The 22,977-nt window shown below is 42.0% G+C and overlaps 1 protein-coding gene across 1 annotated transcript in view; it reads right to left on the bottom strand.

Annotated features, from left to right (window-relative positions):
* Window positions 1–217: 217 nt before the first annotated feature.
* AGBL1 (ATP/GTP binding protein like 1) overlaps window positions 218–22,977 on the bottom strand; it is a 268,169-nt gene continuing 245,409 nt past the window's right edge. The window contains exon 23 of the mRNA XM_030498061.1: window positions 218–614. Within this exon, the coding sequence (XP_030353921.1) occupies window positions 308–614 (307 nt within the window). The 3' untranslated portion in view covers window positions 218–307. The remainder of the gene's footprint in view (window positions 615–22,977) is intronic.

The following is a 22,977-nucleotide window of genomic DNA, read 5'->3' as shown; positions in this document are numbered from 1 at the left end:
AGGTCAATCTGTATGAAACCCCACAGTAGAAGCAGCTGTGAAACTAGGGATTATGTTTAGGAATGCATGATGTTCTCACACAGTACCACCAGCGCCAGTGGCCCCTCGCTCTGCTTTGTGTATGAAGCATAAGGAATCATTGTCAATATATGTATATTCTCAAAATATGTATACAAATTACACAAACATATGGTCAATTTTCTATTCAGAACTGGAGCAACACATCTGGGAGGGATGCTGAAGCCAGCAAACAGGCAAACACGAGCAGTAACCCATTTGCTTAATGCTCTGAAAGTCAAAGCCTTGTTCACACAGGGCTGCTCTCGAACCCACTGTACATCCCAAGTGCTGCTGAATGCAGAGGGAGACCAGTACTGTTGGCTGCTGGTTGGTTGGAAACATAGAGCCCCCTGAGAGCCTTGGAGCTGCATGTCTGTCCTGTGGCTACTTCGTCATCTTCTGTCTTTCCTTCCACCCATGAGAGGTACTCCTGGATCTCTTGGTCTAGCTCCGAGAAGTCCTCTTCACCATCAGAGCAACTGTCAGTATTATAATCAATTTCTTCCACACAAGGAGGTTCATCATCAATCTCTTGGCTGCTGTTGCTGCAGCTTCTGCAGAAAAATCACAAGAGAGACTGGACGTCATCAAAGGAGGGTTTGTTCTTTAGGGGTAAGAGCAAGTAACAGCGAAACGTGTTTCCTGGGTTCAATCCTGCCTCTGCTAATAAGGTATGAGATGGCACCAAACAAGATTCTGTATGTCTTTGTGTCTGTTTCACCGCCTGTAAAATGAAGAGTGATCCTTACCTACCTCACAGGAGAAACACATTATTATTGTTATCACTATTACTGTTCTTGCTTATACAGAAACAGAGCGCTTGATATACAGACAACACCGTTCTTGCCTTGAGGCACTTACAAGGTTATAGAAGCTGAAATATAGTAGAAGAGGAGGTATTCATTTTGCAGAAGGTTGCTGGTTTAACCATCATCCACCTCACTTTAGTTCCACATTTAGTGTAAGACCTAATTAATCCAGGAGCTGAAGTGCTTTGGCATCTTTTCCTCCTGTTCTGTGCAAGCTCAGAGCACTGCTAACAAGAGGCAACACAAACAAAAACTGGAGGCTTTCAGGTCTTCAAGCACACTGGCTCCAAGGAGGGCAGAAATACCAGGAGTGTTGTATCTTAGAAGGAGCATGAAAAGGCTTTGAGAGCACGACTTCCTGAGGAAGAGCCAAATTCAGAGGCAAATCTGAATGGCTGATGAGAAACTCTAAATGGATGTACCTGTCACATTGTCTGACTTTCAGAGGGTAGGTTACACCACTGCAGCCTCCTGCCATTTACTTACAGGAATGGTCATAGGCTTTCTTTATATGTCCATTTCCAATACATACTGTATTACATCAGCAGTGCAATATTTAAGGCAGAAATGTAACCGCTAGACTTGATGGCTCTGGAGGACAGGGTCTTTCTCCTGCTTGGCTGCCTAGTTCCCATTTGGCCTTAGCCCAGGAGGGCAGCTGAGTAATTTTTCTGAGCCCAGAAAGAAGCCTGTGGTTTCAATGCTGCCTGGGTCAGAGTCTGGATGAATAAGGGGGACAGATAGCATGTTTTTCACCTCCAGGTCAATGTTTTCAATCAGACTCAAAGCAGGGGAATGTATTGCTTTGGGGGACTGGGAAAGGAATAATAATCTTCCACCTCTGGGCCAGAGTTTGTAATTTGTCCCAAGTTGGGAAGAATGAATGGTTTGGCAGATGGAGCATACACAGCTTTAATGTGTGGTCTGCTCATTTACATGTCAGTAACCAGAATAATCTTCCAGCTCTCAGCTGTTTTGCAGCAGTGCCAGTATCTGAGGTTTCAGAACATACCAAAGGTGTAAAGTATTGGGTTTGGATGTATAGATCCCTTTTCTCTTCTGCAGGCCAAAAAAATAAGGCAAAAGCTTTTCCTAGCTTTGAGACTCCATATCTTAACTTTATGCAGACTACTCTGCGAGCAGAAACAAGCAGTGTCAACCCACTTCTTCTCTGGCTTAGTTTACTTCAAAGGCTGGGTATAAAGGATTCTCTGAAAGCTTCATAGAGCTGTACAGCTTAAAAATAAATAAAAGAATAATTATGCACTTTTACAGTTTCTGGCTCCATTTCAGTCTGCTCAGAAATCTGGGTCAGGAAGAACTCATCCTGAAATTGAGTATGTGACATGAAACAAAACAAACCAGGACAATCCTCCCAGCACAAACAGCAACAAGCAGTGGTCTCTGCTGAGTCTGGCCAGTGGGCTGGATTTCTTCTTAGTTTTTCATATGTAGGCATGGCTTGAATTACAAAGCTAACGAGTACCTATGATAATGTTGAAAGCTGACTAAACTCAGGGAAACTTGTTTTCTCATTTATAAGCTCTGATCTTGCAGCTTTAAAGTCAAAAAGAACAAAAGCATAGCTACTTTCAATATTGCACTTGTATGTCTGGGAGGAGCTGGTAATGCCACTGAGACAGAGCATAGTTGCCACCCAGTTCACTGATATTTTACAGATGGACTGATCCAGTTTGCAGCCTAGGAACTGAAGGTCAAGCATTGCATTAACAGGACACCAATTTAAAAGAACAAGTCCTAATTATTATTTAAAGCTGGAAAACCCAGTAACAGAGGACCTTCTGAATTTTTTGATAACTTCAATGATTTTAGGACTGGATTTCTGACAAAAGGGGGAAAACAACTCCTGGCACAAAAGCACTTTACTATGGAAGGAAAACGTGGAAGACAACAACCAGTGAATGAAAAACAAAAACATACAAAACTGCCATTTCTTTACATTGAAGTCTGAAGGGACAGTCCTTAGGATGAACGTATTTATGCATAAAGCCTTTGTAATGGACTTCAAAAGCTCCTCCTTGTTGCCATACATACATATGTATGTTGACATACATAGTACACAAACCACCAAGAACATGACAACTCACTACCTGGGCAGACATACTGCAGAGAGAGGTTCCCCACAAGTGAGGCTGTGCCTAGACCATGTGTAGAGGTCAGGAAAAAATACTTTCTTTCTACTTTGTTGTGCCCTTTGCTGTGACAATGAACATGCAAGTCAATTAGCACTAGCTTACCTTAGTTGTGGTTTCTCCACTTTGGACTGATACCCACTGGATCAACACCACCACCACAAATCACATCAAGAGCTACCAAACAGCAAATAGATGGAACCAACTTCCTGTCACTGCCAACACAGGCTGTAAGCACACTGGTGACTGAAAAGTTGATAGGCTCTATATCACACTACCAAACTCTACAAACCAGCTGTATCTCTACTATACGGAAATTTCCATCCCAATAATTCACTTTCTGCTGTAGGAATACTTAAAACCCAGGCCAAAGCAATACAAAAGGGCTAGTTCAAACCAGCAGGTTAGAGGGTCTTCTGAAAAAGGAGTGATGGCAGCACGTGGCATGTGAGCAAGCCAGCTAGTCCTGCTAACAATGCTGGCGAAGTCATCACATGCTGTTTCTCCCCATCACAAAGACCGGCTCCTTTAGGAAAGTATGCAAATGGTGAAACATGGCACTGAGCAGAAATGTCAACATCTGGACTATTGCATACCACTGCTTTCTTTTCCAACAGAGAGCTGTGGGCTTTTTTGTTGGGGCAGGTTCTTGGTGTTTTTGTTTGCTTGTTTATTTCTTTAATCTGATTTTTAAGAACTGCAAAAGAATCCCCCTAACCCTCCAAAAAACAGAAAACAAAGAAACCAAGAAGAAAAAAAAACCCCAGGGGACATGAAACAGTTTTATCAAAGAATAATGATGTTGTCTTACAGAAGGTAAACAATGAGGAAACCCAATGACATTATATTAGAGAACTCCAAGACAAATACAGTCTATGATACCATGAACGTGAATACAGTACAGAAGAGGGGGAGGGAAGGCTGGTGATATATCTCGAGCCAACAGTCCCCCAGCTATCACAATAAAACTTGTATGCATGTTGGTTGCTCTACTAATTCAAAACTTACAGCCTTATAGACCTCATCTATTCCAGCCCATGGAAGCCACGATAGCAATTTGCAACTTTATGATGTGATAAATAGAATTTCTTCGTTTTGATTTTTAATTTGCATATTTATTGAGATATGACTTGATCTTAATTAGTTCTCCTTTTTTATGTGGGTGTGTGTGTTTGCCTGGTTTTGGAAAGCAAGCAAGCTTTGGTACTCTTTAAAATAATTCTGGGGCATTTTTTGACTTAACATGAGGAGAAGCAGAAGGGAACCCAGTCCCTCCTTACATGTCAGCATCACTGGAGCTTTCTGGTATGACTGGAAAACGCTTATTTCAGGTACTACTTGCAAACCCCTATTTTAAGTCAACCTACTTGTTAGGTCACAGCTAGATAGAAACCCCGCAAGTCAGCTGCCCCACTGAACTGCCTATAGGAGCCTATAGTGGTAGCTGATATACTATAGCTACACAGTGTACATGGGGATGGCTGGTGATTTATCTTTCTTCCATACATAACTCTTCACTTGTGCATATGCTTCCAGAGCATAGAATAAAACTAGACATTTCCTAAGTAATTTCTTGAGGTTTTCCACTCACACTTTGCTTGTGTGGCAGGTCACTCACTCTCTGTATTCTACTGACTGGCTCAGAATAGAATGGGTTTTATTTTTTCGGCTGAAAAGAACAGGCATTGACAACTGTCTCTCTTAGGGAATCTGTGACTATTGTTCAGGGCTGCTGCTTGACCTTCACTTGACAGGCCTCGCAGTTGCAGTGTGTTAGGGGATGAAAGGGAGCATTTGCTTTATTTTCACATTGCTCCTCTCACTCTTGTGAAATTTGCTGCAGTCTTGTCAGAGTGAAACGGGAAGTAAGTGGTTAAATCCTTCATACAAAAAGGAGGAAAAAGCTAAGTCTGGGGACCACCGCTGGTCATGGGCATACCAATGACACCCTGTGAAGGAATCAAACATCTTGTCTCTGCAGGGAAAAATAACATCCCAGTAGCTGCATAATCACCCTGTCTGCAACCCTATTTTCTCCTTTCCTTAAATCTTCTCTCCATCACGATATGCCCCAATCCTTTGGAAGCTGCCCAAGGCAGGGATGTGGCTATGTATGATGAGCCAAGCATGTCTCTGATACAGTTCACAGACTAAAGAAGGCAGGAAATGTCTTTCTTGAAAATTCTCAAGATATCAGACATTTCCCTGTGAGAAAACAGAAAAAAGATTTATGTCTGACCTAAACCAGCCAAGTTCTCAGCAATTACAGCATTCACCTAAAAGAAGGGTGCACTTTTTCTCCACTCAAGCAGGAACTGGAGACTCCAGCAAGTTCCCTGACCACAGTTATCACCTGAGCAGAAGGGGAATCATAGAATCACAGAATGGTTTGGGTTGGAAAGGACCTTAAGATCATCTAGTTCCAACCCCTGCCACAGGCAGAGACGCCTCACACTAGACCACGTCGCCCAAGGCTCTGTCCAGCCTGGCCTTGAGCACTGCCAGGGATGGAGCATTTACCGTTTCTTTGGGCAACCTGTTCCAGTGCCTCAGCACCCTCACAGTAAAGAACTTCTTCCTTATATCCAACCTGAACTTTGCCTGTTTAAGTTTAAACCCATTCTCCCTTGCCCTATTGCTACAGTCCCTGATGAAGAGTCCCTCTCCAGCATCCTTGTAGGCCCCCTTCAGATACTGGAAGCTGTTCTGAGGTCTCCACGCAGCCTCTCTTCTCCAGGCTGAACAGCCCCAACTTTCTCAGCCTGTCTTCATACGGGAGGTGCTCCCGCTCCCTTATCATCCTCGTGGCCTCCTCTGGACTTGCTCCAACAGCTCCCTGTCCTTCTTATGTTGAGGACACCAGAACTGCACACAGAACAAGTGAGGTCTTATGAGAGCAGAGTAGAGGGGCAGGATCACCTCCTTCAACCTGCTGGTCATGCTTCTTTTGATGCAGCCCAGGATACGATTTGCTTTCTAGAAAAGAATCTCTTATTCTTTTCCAGCAATGTTTTACCAATTGTATGAACAGTACATGCTGCTAGGTGAAGTGTCCTGCAGCTTTTACAGAGATGCTACCCTCTCTGAGGTGAATTGGGATTGCCTTGCCCTTCTTTTTACTGATATTAACATTGTACCTGTGTCACCAGACCTAAAAGGGTGTGTGGTCTTGCACAGTTTTGCTTTTGAGGAATCCATATGTTTCACCATCACTATTTCACAGGAACACTGCCTCTGAAGAATTGTAATGAATCTACAACAAATCTCAAGCAGCCACATTTGCAGTTATCCCAGAGTACAATTCTGCCTTTAATAGCTTCATAAAGAAGTGTTTTAGGACATAAATGAAGCAACTATGATGCTTTCAGGTAATTACATCTGTAAGAAATACACTAGAGCAACAAGATGCCAATGAAGAAGGGCTTTAGTCTGCTCTTTGTGTCTTGATTCACTTGTTACAAGGTGTGGTGCACACCTTGTAATGACTTTCTAATTTCATCTCTGGAATTCAAGAGCTCCCCAGGCAGCAGCCTGGCTTCCCCTCTGCCTGAGAAAAGCCAGACAAGGCTTTATTTAGTCCCTGGCCTCGCCAAGGGAGGCGATCAGCAAGATGACTCCAGCTTAAAGAACGATTGCATTCGCCTCCTTTGTTGCTACACAGCAAACAACAAGATGAACTTTGTAGGCTCCCATGAGATTTCCCTTTCCAAAGACTCTTTGCCAAGGACTTTCACATCTTACAACATCTCCTGAGAAAATGTGTGCTAAGCCCAAGGCAATGCCAGGTGCTCTGGCTTTCAGCCCACCATGGCCAATCCTTTCACGAACAAGAAGAACATAATTAAACACTGCCTTGAATTCTGTTTGCTACGGCTGAGAGATGTTTGGTCTTGTTTTGAGTGTAGATTGTTGTGTTTTGTTTGGGTTTTTTTCTTTCTTCCTGCTGAGAATAACCAAGAGAAAGATATAATTCATTGCTAAGACTCATACTAATCAGTTTTGCAGGAGTTCCCAGGGTAATTGTAGGCTGTAATATTTATAATTGATTTGGCCAGATTAAAAAATGGATGTCTGTGCACCAGCTAGATACATAAAGAGCAACTGGGGCTTTATCATTTAGAGAGAAGGGAAGACATCGTGTAAATAAAGGGAGAGCACGAACTGCAAGAAATGGGCTGACTCCTGGTCAACACTGTCCCCTAATGTTCATTCAGGCTTGCAACAATTTAGCCCTCAACAGCACTTGCATCTAGCAGAAACTCTTAGTCTTCTCAGGAGCCACTTCTCCATTCTCCTTATTGGTAGAGAAGATGGTCGATGACTGCTGTAAGAGCAGAGGAGATGTTGAGTACACACCTCTCATTACACATGCTTGGCAAACTGAAAAGCCTTGTACGAATATGAAGTACTGTGTTTAATTGAATTACACGTCATTGATACACCTTTGATCTTTCTGTGAAAGACAGGTTTGTACAGAGGACAAGCAAGCACTCTTCTCCCATTTGAAGGGTACTAGCTTGATGTTACATGACGTTCCTGGATTCCAGGTATCAGTTCAAATCCAGGCATGTTTCTTATGCTAACCAATAAAATTCATATAAGCTGGTCTTTAGACTTGCAAAATGGAAACGCTGGTGAGAAGCTGAAGGCTGTGGATTTGGTCTTATGAACAATCATTAATTTCTTCCTAATGGAGAACCAATCTATCTATCAATGCAGGGCTAACACTGCATCTTTAGCATTCTTGTAGCTGTAGTCTTGTATGCATTAATAAAACCCACTGACTTGGACAGGTACAAGTCAGCCATGAAATGGAGCTGTGGCAGTTGGTGCAGACCTCAAAGATAACTAATTTTCCTTCTCTCACCCTCCAACAGTTCTAAGGTTTTGTGGGTTTTTCTTCTTTAATACCTTTACATTTCAGCACATGGAAGCACCATCCTGTGTGTACTTTAGGAAAGATTTCTGAAGTTGTATATTCCCTTTGGTTGCAATGATGGACTCTTCACATAGTGCAGTACCTGGCTTGGACAAAACACTAAAGACCCTATAAATCTGATGCTTGGAAAGGCAGACATGAACAAAGCAGCTGCATCCCCGCCAGTGCTGAAGAGCTAAATCAGGGTACTGAGTAAAGTTCCCACTTACCTATGGTAAGAAGTTAGTTAAGATGAACCTAATCATGGGCATAAGCATGGCAAACTCCAGCTATACCTCCACAGACACACTGTGCAACCTGCTAAATTTCAGTCACACCAAACAAATTCTGCACAAGTGGGAACAGTTCATTCACCTAAAACTGGCAACCAGCACTGGCTTGTTGTGTGAATTCCTTGGCAACATGAGATATCCTTTAAGAAAACTTGAGACCTGACTGCCTATATCTGCACTATGTTCTCATCATGGACGCCAGAGCTCAAGCTCTGAACACAGATTTTAAGCAAACTGAAGACCTTTATAAGTAGACACATGGTATATTCAGGCACTATTGGGAAACTGAGCCTGGGTTAGAGCGTCTTGTGAAAGCATAGCCCTGATCTTGCTTTATAGATCCATATTACACTAGAACTTAGTGTTTATTTAAGGGAAAGATATCACATTGCATCAGCTCTGGACCAGCACACGGGAGCCCAACCCATGTTTGCTCTTGAAATTAATTAAAGGTTCTTATCCAATGAGTACTTGTGAGAAACCTCATTAGTGTATTTTGCTACCTTTGGTTAGGTGTTGCAGTCTTACGCTGAAGAGAAATTTATGGCCAGCTCCAGTGAAGCAACTAACAGTAAATGGTTTAAAATCTGGCCCATTGCAATCTTGTTATATTCATTATACATGGGAGATAAACACAGGAAATGAAAGATGGGTGACATAAAATAGATGGGATAATACCCATCCACCAGAAAGCACTGGTAGCACCTCATATTTAGCCTGCGTTTAAGAATCAAAAGAAATGCTTTCAAAACAGGTAACATTTGGGCTTTCTACAGCTTAAGCTTCCTGTGGAAATATCAGCAGCCCAGTCTTCCTGTATTGGAAGGTGCTAAGACTACCAAAACTCATCAGGACACTGAATAATGTTAGAGTTGCTGAAAATATGATTTTGAAAATATTTGGGAGCTTTTCTCACAGTGTCTCTACCCCAAGCAATTTCTTCTCAAAACAATAATCACGTTATTGATGATACTTTGCAGTCCAGCCAAGGTAATACAGGAAGATTATTGGAATCCTTGTAATTGCTTTTGGGTGCTTCCAGTAATTGAGACATTTGCACTGAGTGGGGGAAAGAAATGTGGAAAGATTTTGGCTAAGATGCTGCAGATTTGTACTGCTGAGGATAAATGATGTGAAGGCATGCAGCTTCTCCTGGGTTCTTGTTTCCCTAGGTGCTGTTTCATATAATTCCACCGACTTCATCCAATTTTTGTAATTGGTTCTATATATTTAATTTCAAAAGTCCAAGTTCCATATGTCTGTATCCCTGAGTTCTCTCTGAGTGACTTAAGCGATTTGGGATTTTGAAAGCCAAATGTTATAAGATGCTCAAGACATGTCTAGGCTGTGCTTTAGTTACATATCTGCTTTATGTAGAGGGTGTTTTTTTGGTCAGATAACTATGCATGCAAATATTTGCTTGCACACCAGATGACAGATAGACATGTTAACTACCTGACTGAACTAATAACTGATGTAAAAGACTAAATTCCAACCACTATACCCCTTGGAGGAGAAAGAAACCTCTTATTCATATTTCATGAAGAAACCTCTTTCTTCATGAAAATCTCTTTTTAGCTGATAACCACTCTGATGTTTCAGAGAATCCGTGATAGATGTGTATATGTGTGTGTATATGTAAATATGTCTATACTAGCACGCAAAGTAGATCACCATCTCTTATCTATCTTTCCTTACAGTTAGATAAATAATAGAGGCACACATATGTATATATGCATACACTTGGACTCACACACACCTACACAGCTACACAATTCTATGGCTTGCTCTGTATTCAGAGCTCAATTTTCATTACAAGACATAGGAGGTATCAGGAGTTACTCCTACAGCTAGCTGAGAGATAACAAAAGATCACTGAACCTTGATGCTATTGCATTTCAGTGGAAGCAACCTCAGGGAAGGAGCTGGCTACTGACAAAGGCAAACCAGCTCTTTGACTCTAATCTTCAGGTGAGTGTTGACAAAGCATCAGGTCACCTGAAGTGAGACTCAGATCGTCTGGGTATGACTTGAGATATATTGGAATGGTCAACAAGCAGGCAGAAATGGTTGTCTAAACTGTAAATTGTTCTCATCAGCTATTTGAGAGCTTAAGCTAGAAGCTAAAAGCAGGTTTGTGTGGCATTAATTTATGATCTTAATCATAAATTATGATTAATCATAAATATGATTATGGATACTTAGTAAGGAACTATGGACATACCCCTATTCTACATGAACCTGACCCGTTCTTGTACCTTTTAAAGTAAGGAATGAGTGTTCTAGAAATCCTTTGTGTAGTTCTTTGTTCTTTCACAATCATGTGTCTTCAAACGGTTAAGCAATGACTGGGATTTAAACTGCTGAGCTCTGATAAAAAGAATGATTCTGGTTCTGGAGTGTCCAGAGATAGGAAAGGGTATGGCACCATCTTGGGGTTCAACACCTGGTTTACCACTGAATTCTTCTTTCAGGAAAATCTCAGCTTAAGGGTCACAGAAAACAGTTTCTGAAGCATACTGAAAACAAGTCATTTAAAACCAGCATAGTGGCAAAGATGAAGCCTAAGAGGTTCCAGCTGACAGACATCAGTCAACATGGCCACCTCTCAAAGTAACTGCATCTCTACAAGGTCCTATGTTATCACTTATTTCTTGAAATGAATCCAACACAAATCTGCAACATCATAATCCCCCTCAGTGTTATGCATCTCATTCCAGGGATGTTCATCATAACTGATCTGAGAAGATGCTGTAGTGTAAAAAGTTCTGAGACTGGTACATAACTTTTGTTCTTTCCTCCTTTCCTGCCCAGAACAAGTGTGTTTAGTCGATATTATAATTAGGAAAGTGAGAGAGCCACTGTGCGTATGTGTATCCATAAAATAAAAGAGGAGGCTAGGCCAAAGAAATCTATCTTGCTTTTAAAGCCAATTGAGGTGGGGTTTATAGCAGAAACATCTGATGAAGTATGTATGATCATAGATAACTGATAATAGACCCAGGTTAAGACGTCAGCCTCTGCCTTCTTCCTAAATCTTCTTTCAGACATAATGAGATTCAGATAAAACAAATCTGAACACTCATGTTCAGTATATTTCAAAACATTCTGATCAATTAGGTTTTTAACACCATATGGAACCAAATCCAAAACCTTGCTTAACCTCACTCATTATGCAGCTGATTTGCATATGGCTTTGGACTTTGTTAAGGACAACAAAAAATGTCAGCTACAGCATATAAGTGGCAACTCTTGCTAATTCCTTGATCTTGCCAAAGCCCTGCCAGATGTTTCATGAAGAACAGCAAATATTTCATTATGCTCTCCCTGCCTCCTAAAATTTGTCTGTCAGGAATTACAAGGATGAATTTTAGTGGTTTAGCACAGGAGGAAAAAAATAGGCATGGAGGGCTGACACAAACATGAAGCATTATCTTCATCCTGCTTCAGAACTCAAACAGGGTTTAAAAGGATTCTTTGTGCCAGAAGGGCCTACCAGTCAGGAACATATGACTCCCAATAAACAGAGGCAAGAGGAAAAACAACAGCCATTTGCTCTGATCTAAGGAGGCGGCATCACCTTGCAAAAAGAACATAGTAAAGCGCATATAAAAGTTGCCATTGCTGTTTGTTGTACAATAAATCTCCTAATACTTTTCTGTGTTCCTATATTTAATAATGTTTCACCTGTTTAACAGTGAGATGCTGTTTTCAAATTAATCCATTTGTAACTTGTAGCATCTATCAATTCCCAGCAGAGAACAATTTTTAAAATGGCTGTTAACATGAGTATTTCCTGAATATTTTATAAAGATCAATTTTCAAATGCCTACCAAAATGTTCTATGTTTTTACCTGGAAGTTGCAATTACATTTTCTTACTTTTTCTGAATGTAATTATGTGTGTGTATATGTATATATGCACCTATAAATTCCCACTAAAACTCTTAAAAGAATACTATCACATCACAGAAACAAGCACATTCTGAGTGAAAGCTGTAGCAACATAAACTGACAAAAGTATTCATTTAATCAAAATAAGACATGTATTTGGATGGATGGGGCAAATTAGAGCACAGCTTGCAGAGCAGTGAAACAATCACTTCATAGAGAACCACCCTGAGCATTTAACGTCACTCTCTGATTTACGACCAAAAATGATAAAAGGTCAGTTCTTCTGTGCAGTGTGACTGCAAAGATATGTCAGACTGTGAATTAGGGGAAAATTGAATCATGAGGCTAAACCAGCTGGGTTTGAAAGATACGGGTTCTACACTTGGTGAGCTTGCAGTCACATTGAGTAAACTGCTTTTCTCTCTTTGAACCAGTTCCCCAATGATGTGAACACAGAAGACTCCATCACTCTACCTGGCTGGCAAGCTTATAGCATGGTGACAGAGCTAGGGTGTGTCTGGAGCTCTCCACCACCTGTCTAGTCTGAATAAGGGTGCAAAGCTGTTTAATCAGAGAATCATAGAATGGTTTGGGTTGGAAGGGACCTTAAAGCTCACCTAGTTCCACCCCCTGCGATGGGCAGGGACACCTTCAACTAGACCCGGTTGCTCCAAGCCCTGTCCAGCCTGGCCTTGAACACTGCCAGGGATGGGGCAGCTACAGCTCCTTTGGGCAACCTCTGCCAGTGTCTCACCACCCTCATAGTGAAGAATTTCTTCCTAATGTCTAATTTAATTTACCCTCTTTCAGTTTAAAGCCATTCCCAATCACTTCTTCTGTGTAAGTGCCTTTCTCTCTACCGAAAGCAGAAAGAAAATAGGTGTTTAATCACCTTGATGAGTCTGGTCCAAAACATCCTCTTCGCAAACCAAGACTTCAGTAAAGAAAATAGCAAGTTTCCAGATCCATTAGGGACAGAAGTGAGCGTTCATGATTCTGCCAGACAATAATGAGGAGTTTAGTTGGAGGAATGATGAGGATGTAGGACTCTTGCTGACATCAGGAGGAGAGAGAGGTGCTCAGTAATACCAAGGATTAGCTGTCAGATCATATTTCAGAGAGAAATGTTGTAATTCTTGCAATACTGAAAACAACAAGTCATAAAAGTGAAGGGGAGATTATTCAGATGGGAAAGAAACTGTCACAAGCTGCCAGATTTTCTGTACTCAGCCTGGCCTCTGATTTGAAGTTGTCCAGCCTGTCTAGCAGACAAAGCCAGCCATCCAGCTCGAGGACACAAAGGCTGAGGGCTTGTGCATGCTGGTTCCACTAGACCTGAAAACCTTGTTAGTCAGGAAGTCTTGTATTTCCTGGCATTTGCCTTTATATTGATGTTTTCCTAGCTCCTTATTTTGTCTCTTTGCCTCAGAAAGCTGCTTATTGCACCACTATAAAGAGACATCTGCTCTTCTCATGGTGGATTTTGTCTTCCAGGAACTGAAACACCAGGAAAAGACCAGATCGTGAGTTGTTTTGGCTTATGAATTGTCCCCCAAGGCATTGAAAAAGCCCACAAAATAATGTTTGCCAGTACAAACAGCACAAATCTGAGTGCTGGAATATACAAACACACTTTACGGAGGGGACGCATTTGGGAAGGTTGTATTCATGAATGCATACAGGTTACTGACTGCTGTGCGCTGTTCTTTCTTCTCCATCAAATCATGATGGCATCATTTTCTCTACAGAGCTTTTTGCTGCACCAGCTTTACATAGGTACCTCCATGATAACATTTCTAGTGTCAGTAACACACAAACCCTTACAAAAGCACAGAATGCTGCTGAAGAACCCAGACTCTTGGAATGGTGGAGGATGGTTGAGCTGGTGCAGCAACGTCAGACTGCTGCTGACTTTACCCTGAGCTTGCCAGGCTTACACTGGGCTTTCTCCTTTTCTGCACAGCCAACCTGCAGATAAACTGTGTCAGATTTAATGGTGCATGATACAGGCAATTCAGTATCAAGGAGCACAGAAAAGCATCTTTGAGGCAAGATGGGTTATCAGCTCAGCTCAAAAAGCAGCCTATCAAGAAACACTGCCAAGGCGATTTCAGAAATCTATAATTTAGATGTTACTTTAAGCCTAAAACTTTGTTTGAAAACTTCATATTTCTCTCAAGCAGACTAGCAAAGCCCTGAAGGATCAGACCAGCTATAAGTCCACAAGACAAAGTAATACACTCACTGTATATGAAGTGCTGTACACATGAAAGGTGCAGGAAGAATGGCAACATTATACAGTTTTATCCTGCAAGGAATCAAAGCTGTTATTACACAGCGGTTTTCTCAGGGCTATCACACTCCATTGCTTACTCACCAATCAGCTTCCCTTTCTGGGCTTCCCAACAATATGAATCACTTCTAAATAACAATGCATTTACTTTACATACAAGCTTTGCAGCTTGAAACACCCCATACTGCGTTCTGAGAAGGGAAGCAGTCTGATGATTTGTCAGGAAAAGGTCTGCTGATGTGCATGGAGCTGTACCAGCATGTCCCAGCTGAGCTGCTGAACTCCTGAACAGTATCATTCACCACTAATTCTGTAGCCATTTCGGATGCAGGGAACAACACTGCTTTAAATCTTGTCGGGTTTAGAACAGAAAGCAAAGAATTCTAAATTCAGTGAGCAGCCAATGCAACAATTTTAAGAAATAAAAGATGTAAGATATATGCCCTGTGACAAAACTTGGCAAAAGTGCAAGGCCTGGATCCCTAATTCTTCATACTTAGAGTATTTCTTGGTTTGTCAGTAAGGACTGCTGTGTAATGTCAAATCATGTCATGATAAATACAACAACAGGGAGAGCCTGTGGCACTTTGATGTCACTTACTTCATAGATGGGCACTATGGCAAGGAATGATGCAAACTGCAGGCACTCCTGGGAGAGTGGTGCCTGCTTATGTAGTTCTGGGAAAGCAGGGAGCTTGGGAAGTGGCAGAGTAAGGTCAGAGAGGCTGTATACAGTGATCGAGAGCATCCCTTAGGCAGCCTTTTTCAGCCGTGCTCCTAGCAACAGGTCTCAGTGAAAAACAGCACAGATCCTGCTGGTTGCCTTTCCCCGACACACATGCATTTATTGTAACTGTTTCCTACAAGTTTGGGAGAAAAACACCCAGAATTAGGCAAAAGCCCACACAATTAGGCTTTTTAGTCATATTAACCTAAGCTGCTCAGGGGCAATTCATTAAGCAAAATGGATAAATTATCTGTCTAAAGATCTGAGATGAGGAGCAAAGCCAGGCACCCCAAACCAATAGCTCTAGCTTCAGAGATGCTTCCTTCCACCTTGTGCTGTTCTAGACATTTCCAGTGCAATAGAAGTCTGCAGGGAGACAATCAAGGAAGATTTCCTGAGCTTTCTATTCCCTTGCTGCTTTTGAGATCTGCCCCCTTAGAAGCTTGGCATACCCCTCTCCCACACTACTCCCTATAGTCAGGAAATGCTTAACATTTCACTTCTTACAGAGGGTATCCTTTGAGATGGATTAACCTAACACTCCTCAAACTCAGACCTATCAATTTCCTCTGTTGGATGCTTTGGATTTAGATATCTTTGCTGTACTGGAAAATATCCACTGATAACAAGCAATTATTATTACAAAATATATCCTTAGAGATAGAAACTGGCTGCTAGGGAAGATTGAAATGAAGGGGAGAGGGGAAAACCAAAAATACTGTTCTCACTTAACCTGAGAGGGTTTTAATCACTTTCCCAGCATGTCATATCCAAGAGCCCTTGGACAACTTCCTGAACAAGACTCAATCGACACCTACCATATAAAGCACTTGATTCTCTCACATAACATTAAGCATCATTATTGAAAACGGATGATAGAGTTCAATGCTAATTTCAAATTTAATTTGGTGTTTGAAGCCATTAAAAATATATATAATCTCCTTTTCTCCCCATGAAGTAACATTTGGGCCCTAAAGGCAGCATCCATAGCAACCTGAAAGACAGTTTGTAGAGTTATTTCTGTGCAACTTTATGAGTGTGCATTAGATTGAATGATTTATAAAACATATTCCTAATATAATGCTTATGATAGCAAGAATTTAAATCAAACAGTTTGTGCTTAGGACTGTTTTAAAGCAGTAATTGTAGTGGGGAGGAGTTGCTGCAGGAGAAGAGCAGAGGCTAATGTGCTTGCCTTTCCGTCACTGTGGACCTGCATGTTCAAGTTGCAGAGGGAATGAACTTAGCAAACCAACTCTGGCGTATGCCAGAATGGCTTTGAGGTGCATCATAAACTCTCAGAGGGTTCAGAGCGCAGGCAGCCAGTGCTGGACAAGCAGCATCAGCAGTAGCCTAGAGGATGCCCACCTGTGCCCCAGGAAGGAGCTTGTCATCCTCAATGACAGTGCAATAACACGTGCTAAGTAGAGACCTGTAGCCACAAAATGATCATCTCTGACATGGGGCTAAGCAATCAACAAAAGGAGAGATCCTGCCGAAGCACAGGCTAGAAAGGTGGCTAGGGAGGTGAACAAAACAGTAGCTGATACAGAAGTCCATTCAGTGGGAATACTGAAAACCTCAGTCTGGACCACAGCAAGGAAATGGGCCCTCTGCGAGGCTCAGAAGTCTGAGGTGAGAGAGGACAGGCACATTGAGGGTGGAAAGATATAAAGTATGAAAGTACATTCACTCCTCAGATGCCCCGTACTCCAGCAGTCCTCAGGATTACCAACCACAGGAACCACAGCAGGATCTGTCTCCCTGGAATGGCTCTCAGTTGGGGCAGCATCTGCTAAGCGTAGGAGCAATCCGGACAGCCTCAGCAGGAATAAGCTTCCATGTAGATGATAACTAAAGCCTGTTACAGGAGAACAGGATGTTCTGCACTGCTGCCAGCACTCTCAGGAGCAGGACTTTTGACTGCTCACAGCATTCGACTGCTCACTATTGACTGTCAATGAGACAGCTGAGGAGAGCTGGGAATGGAGGTCCCTACGGGGGCTTTGGGGTTATAACAGCAGCATGGGACAGACAAGCCCATAATATCAGGCTTGGGCCAGTACAACACAGTGGTGCAAATTATTTGAAACGTCATCCCTTGGTAAGCCTGGATGCAAGATGGGAAGCTCATACTCAGGCTGTGGCCTATTTCCAATTCTGAAATTCGAACACTGTATTTTCCCATTTAGTTATCCAATGTTGCTTCAGCACTTAATTGTCTACCTGCTGGCCTGGCCTTTTCTGCCATGCTGTTGCCAGGCCATCAATGATGTGTCCATCAGGGTGAAATGAGCTTTGAATCAGGTGATAAATTGCTAGTTTTGCTGCAGCTGGTAACATCTCTTAAATGTTTAAACAGTATGATCGCACACATATCTAGGAGCTGCTTGGTTATGTTTATTTTGGATGAGGTGCTATGCAGTTTCTTCGATGCGTGTGTCAAATATTCATAGATGGCAGGCTACTGAGATATCTTTTGTAGTATTTATAGAATTTATTTATCAGCAGAATCAATCTTTATGCGCCTAGCTGCAGCATTACTTGTTGCCTTACCCATTTCTCCCAGACAGTGTCTATCTAATATCCCTCTCCCTGCAACATATATTCACAGTATGGCTCTACAAGGTATCTTCCCATGTGTACTGACAGTATCCATCTCTTTAATTTTAACTATATATCCACTCCATCTAATGTTTGCCATCTATCAGAAGCACTTGCTGTATCTCTCCACACCAGCTCTTTATCTAGTCAGTGGTATCTGTCTCTCCGTAGCGACTCTATGCCTTTCTCTCAGTCACACACGGCACCAGAGTGTAATTATGGATTTTGGACCACAACCATAGTTTCTTTTTTTTTTTTTTTTTTTGCCAAATTGGACTCACAGATCACTGATTAATTTATTTGTCTTGATGGAAAGGCTGGATGTGAGACATGAACTCTGGAAGGGTACAAGTACCTTTGGGTCAAAGACCCTTTCCCAGGCTTATTTCCTTCCCTGCTGTGTGTGAACTGTTCACTGCTGTGAGGGCAGGGAGCTCCACTAAGCTGCTGTTATCTGAGAAACTCATCTTCAGACAAAGATGCTGCAGCGACTATTGCCTTGCTGTTCTCCTCTCATTTTCCATTTCCCATTCCCTTTTTCTCCCCTCATCTTCCCTCTTTTCCCTTCCCCAATGCTTTGGATCCATTCCTCTAAGTTTGTCCCTTTCCTTCTTTTGCCCACTTGGCATTCTCAGGATGACATGTGAAAGTCCCTATTAAAAATTTACTGTCAATTAAATATTAACATGGGGGCAAAAAATCCATTTGGCTCTGTGTGATTTACTGTGATCTGCAACACAAGGCCCAGCACAACAGGTTAAATAGGTTTCACAGCCTGTTTACCCACTTCACAGGGGTATGAAGGACTCAGTGACCCTCAGCTCTTAGAAAGCCTATAATTGGGAGAGATCTCCCCACCTAGAGCACCAGTCTGAATGAGATGGAGGGCCACACTCTCAGAGTCAGGAAAGGAAGGACAGTAAAAACTAACACCTCTACTCGCTTTTTTTCTTCCTGTTTTTTTCTTATCCATATGAATCATAACAAGAACAGTACAGAAGATGGTCAGGTCACCTAGAAGTGATCAGAGTGTTAAAATGTCAGCAGCATAGGAAGGAAGGAAAGGGAAAAAAAAACCTCAAAAGAAAGCAAGCAACTAGAGCAAACTGTGACAGAAAAGGAGGGAGGGAAAAGCTTCCATGTCTCTGGTTTTGGTTCCCTGAGCAAAGACCCCAGCAGTTCATTATTTTTCTTCAGGCAGGGCCAGTATGGTTCAATGAAATAATAAAATATGCAGTAATTAATGAGCAGCTTCACAGTTTTATGGATAGATTTAACTCTTTCCCTTTTTTATTGCTGCTGGAAAAAAGGCTGAGACAGATGCAGGGTAAGGTAACATGAATTAACTGGTGTTGATGTGGAAGGAGCAAATGATATTTTCACTGAAGTCAGCAAACTTGCTAACAGCTTATGGACTTCAGAGGGGAACCAGATATCACATGGAGAGTAAAGAGCAAAAGACCTTCTCCAGAATTGTCCAAAAGCAGGGACAAGAGATCCCTCCATGGAAGCATAAATATTCTTGCTGCAGAGGTAACTGTCAGCTGAGGTGGTGGTAGAAATATGAATTACCTGTTAAGGACTGGCACTGTGATGGACTGGACACCACTCCTCTGGTACACTCCAGAATTATCCTATCTGTCTTTGCAGAGGGTTTTAAGATTTATCTAACAAATCTTTGGGATAATATCAGTACATAGCTATGTGCTGTGTATTTCAGAGAGGCAAGTAGAAATACTCAAGTTTGTTTCAATTCAAAGCAACTTACAGGTGATAGGAAGGGAGACTCAATTAGCAGACCGAAACGGAATATTTGAATCCGTGCTCTTTTAGAGACTTTTATCCCAGTCTGACCACCGTTTTGCCATGTGTTTTTGGCAAATTGCTGTGCACATTTCCCCTTCCCCCACAGTCTGCCATGTCTATGTCGACCACCAGCTATGACTACTAGTCTGTGCCTTAGTTTCTTCTTGGTGAAGGGTGGGAATAACTGTGCTGTCAGGAGTGGCTATCAGCCACATGTTAACTAACCGTTCGAGAAGAAGGTAAGAGGAGGAAATGCAGCCCTCAGATGAGAAGGCAAAAGAATAACCTATCATTCCCCTTTCCTATTCTGGTTGGGACTGCTTAATAGTGTTTTAAACATGTAACAACCGTGAAAGAGCTGAGTGCTATGATAATTTTAGAATGGGGAAAGTTTTCATGCAGGAGCAAGCCATGAACATATCAATAGATCCAGAGATGTCTGATCTTAGTACTTGTCTCCTAAAGTAAGCTACTGCCATGCCCAGATTCATGGCAAGGAGCATAGGAAGAAGCAACAGTGGAAGAGGGAAAATGGTGAATGATGATATTTGGGGTCAGCTGCACAAGAGGTTTTGCCCAAATGCCTCTCCTCATGTTCACCTAGATCATGGAGAGAAGACAAAATATGCACTGATTGGAACAGGATGTGGAGACACTCCAAAGGTAGATCAGAAAGAACAATCCATCTCATCTGACTGGGCTATATAATTTACTCATTGTGAGCAGATGGGTTATGAGGTCTGCCATCAATGATGAATTATATTCATGATAAGTCATTCCCAGCTAATGAGGATCCATTATCATTAGCTGCTAAGGAAGAATAACGGCTTGCCAGGACAGAATGGGGGTTTCACAATTTCCAGAGAGAAAATTCTGGGCTGGTAGCCACCTGGCAATTGAATTTTCAGGAAACTGAAAACTTTCCAAGATGGATACCTTCTGCTTACTTCAAGCCTTGGCTTTTAATTTCCTTGGGTAAGTTCAGGAGAGGGAATGCAAGAGGTGGTGGAGGAGGAGGAGGCGAAGAAAAATAGTAGTAACCGTATCTGGTAAGACTGTGATTAAATCAAGGTCTCACTTTAATTACACTGCATTTAAATAAACTTTGCCTACTAAGTAATTGTAATTAAACTGCAATTAAACATGTATTTATATTGCCATTTCCTCCCCTACACAGCTGTCTGTTTCCACCTCCTGTTGTTGCTGTCTACCTGCCAAAACCTCTGAATTTATCACAAGGGACTTTGCATTTCCTTGGACTTCCCAGAAGAGATATTGTGAGGGACATGGTCTGAGACTCCCCTTATGCTCCCCCAGTGCAATCGCCTAGAAGAAGCTTCTGTATCCATGCTGTGTGGGGAAAGAGAGATACAGCTGATGCTGTGATAAACTAGATCTGAAGAAAAGGTTGTGAGGGGCAGAGACAGAAATGAAGGAAAGTAGGTCTCTCTTTTCTTCTCCCAGGAACTTGAAAAGGTACCTATTTCCCCCTTTTGAAGTTTCTTCACATTCAGACTAGAAATAAAACTATCCTCCTTGTCTTCTATAGAGCACCTTTGATACGAGTATATTCTTTAAGCCCCCAGATCTCTTTTTCCTGCATCGCGTTTGTGCTTGTGCATTGTTGTATATGACATGGAGCAGGGGAGCTCACTTATGTACATAGAACCTACAGGTGAGAATCCAGAGCTGGGAATGCAAGTCTTGAGCTCTGTTTTCAGCTTGTTCGGAGTATTCAGTCTTAACTGTGTCTCAGTTTCCTTTATTTGCAGCACTGAGCTACCTGTACATAAGAACCCTACAGGTGGTCTTTAAAGTGTACTGCAGTTCTGAACAATTGAGTTAGAGAAGTCTCCTATGGAAAAACTGGAGGTTCCAGTTATTTAAAATGGAAGCTAGTTCCTGTTAGGAATCTGAAGGAGGTAAGGAAGGGAAAGGAATGCAGAGAGAAACAAAAGAAGAAATAAACAGCTAAAGAGAGAGTAATAAAAATGAGGAGGTGAACATGTATCACAGTGCAAAGGATGCCGGAGGCTAACGAGAGCAAACCGGCTTCCCTACCCCACCTCCATCCTCACCAGAGATGATGGAAAACATCTCCATTTGTGCCTCTACTATCACATAGCTCTAATTAAGGGACTGGAGAAATACCACCGTTACCCTCATCTGTTTGTGTTCAGTTGCTGAAAGGACACCATGCATCTCCCTGACAGCTAGTCATTACAGTTTCATATGAGCACCCTCCTTCCACCACAAGTATTGAGCCCTCTGTTAAATACCTCAGACAAGATGTTTGCTACATTTCTGTTACTTGAGGGAGGTGAGCCATGAAGCCCTTATCATGGGAAATCACTGATGGGAGAATAAGGGCATCTTATGGAGGAGAAGGCTGAATGCTAGACATGCTGGCAGCATCCTAGACATGTTGCTTTGAAAGATACACAGCAAAGGAGAGAATCCACATGTACACATGTGGGGTGCCCAGAAGTGCATATAAGCACAGTGTAATATAACAATAAAAAAATCCCTATTCACAGAATCATAGAATGGTTTGGGTTGGAAAGGACCTTAAGATCATCTAATTCCAACCTCCCTGCCATGGGCAGGGAAGCTTTATCCTAGACCATGTTGCCCAAGGTTCTGTCCAAACTGGCCTTGAACAGTTATTATCCAAAAGTAGTTAAACAAATCTATTTGGTTATTGGCAATTTCACTATGACTATTGTGTTATACTCTGTATTCACTCCCTTGCTCCCTAGCCTCCATCAGACATTTCTCTGAATAACTGGTCTGAGGAAGGTCCTTATGGCAGGTATTAGTGAAAAAGAACAGAACAGGCTTGATTTTCTGGTGTTACAGCAGTCAGCCTGATCTGGTCATGTCAAAGAATACAGATCTCAACTCTATGACTCTCGATTTCCTTCTGTATCTTTCTTTAACCTAAAAACCTCAGTTACTTCTAGATATAGGAGACAAAAGCAATACCACTGGAGTGACATTTATCAGAAGAAGGATTGGACATTTCTTTCCCTGCAGATTCCAGAATCACTGTTTATTTACTGGTTGGCTCAGCAACATTGTTCACTCATAAACAAGTTGATCTAAATGATATCCTTGCCACAACTTGAATTCTCACTTTCTAAATTGAAGGGGTGAAACCCCCAAAGGCTGTAACCATTCACGGGGTGAAAACCCCAAAGGCTCTCATCATCCACGGTTACCACACAGAGCTCTGTGGCTCACAACCTTTTTAATTAGGAACTGGTGAAAGAAATGCTGCCATTTTAAGTCATGTGAACTGCTGTCCTCCCTCCCTTTGGCAACCTGCTGCCCACAAAGACATACCATTCAATCCATGATTGCTTTCATTTTGATTCAGCTCAACTTAGAGGTGCAGTCAAAGGAGGCAAATGACAGTCAT

This window comes from Strigops habroptila, chromosome 9, assembly GCF_004027225.2.
Source record: "Strigops habroptila isolate Jane chromosome 9, bStrHab1.2.pri, whole genome shotgun sequence".
Lineage (NCBI taxonomy): Eukaryota > Metazoa > Chordata > Aves > Psittaciformes > Psittacidae > Strigops > Strigops habroptila.
Note: the sequence above shows the minus strand (reverse complement) of the source record. Positions and strands in the feature narration are given on the sequence as shown.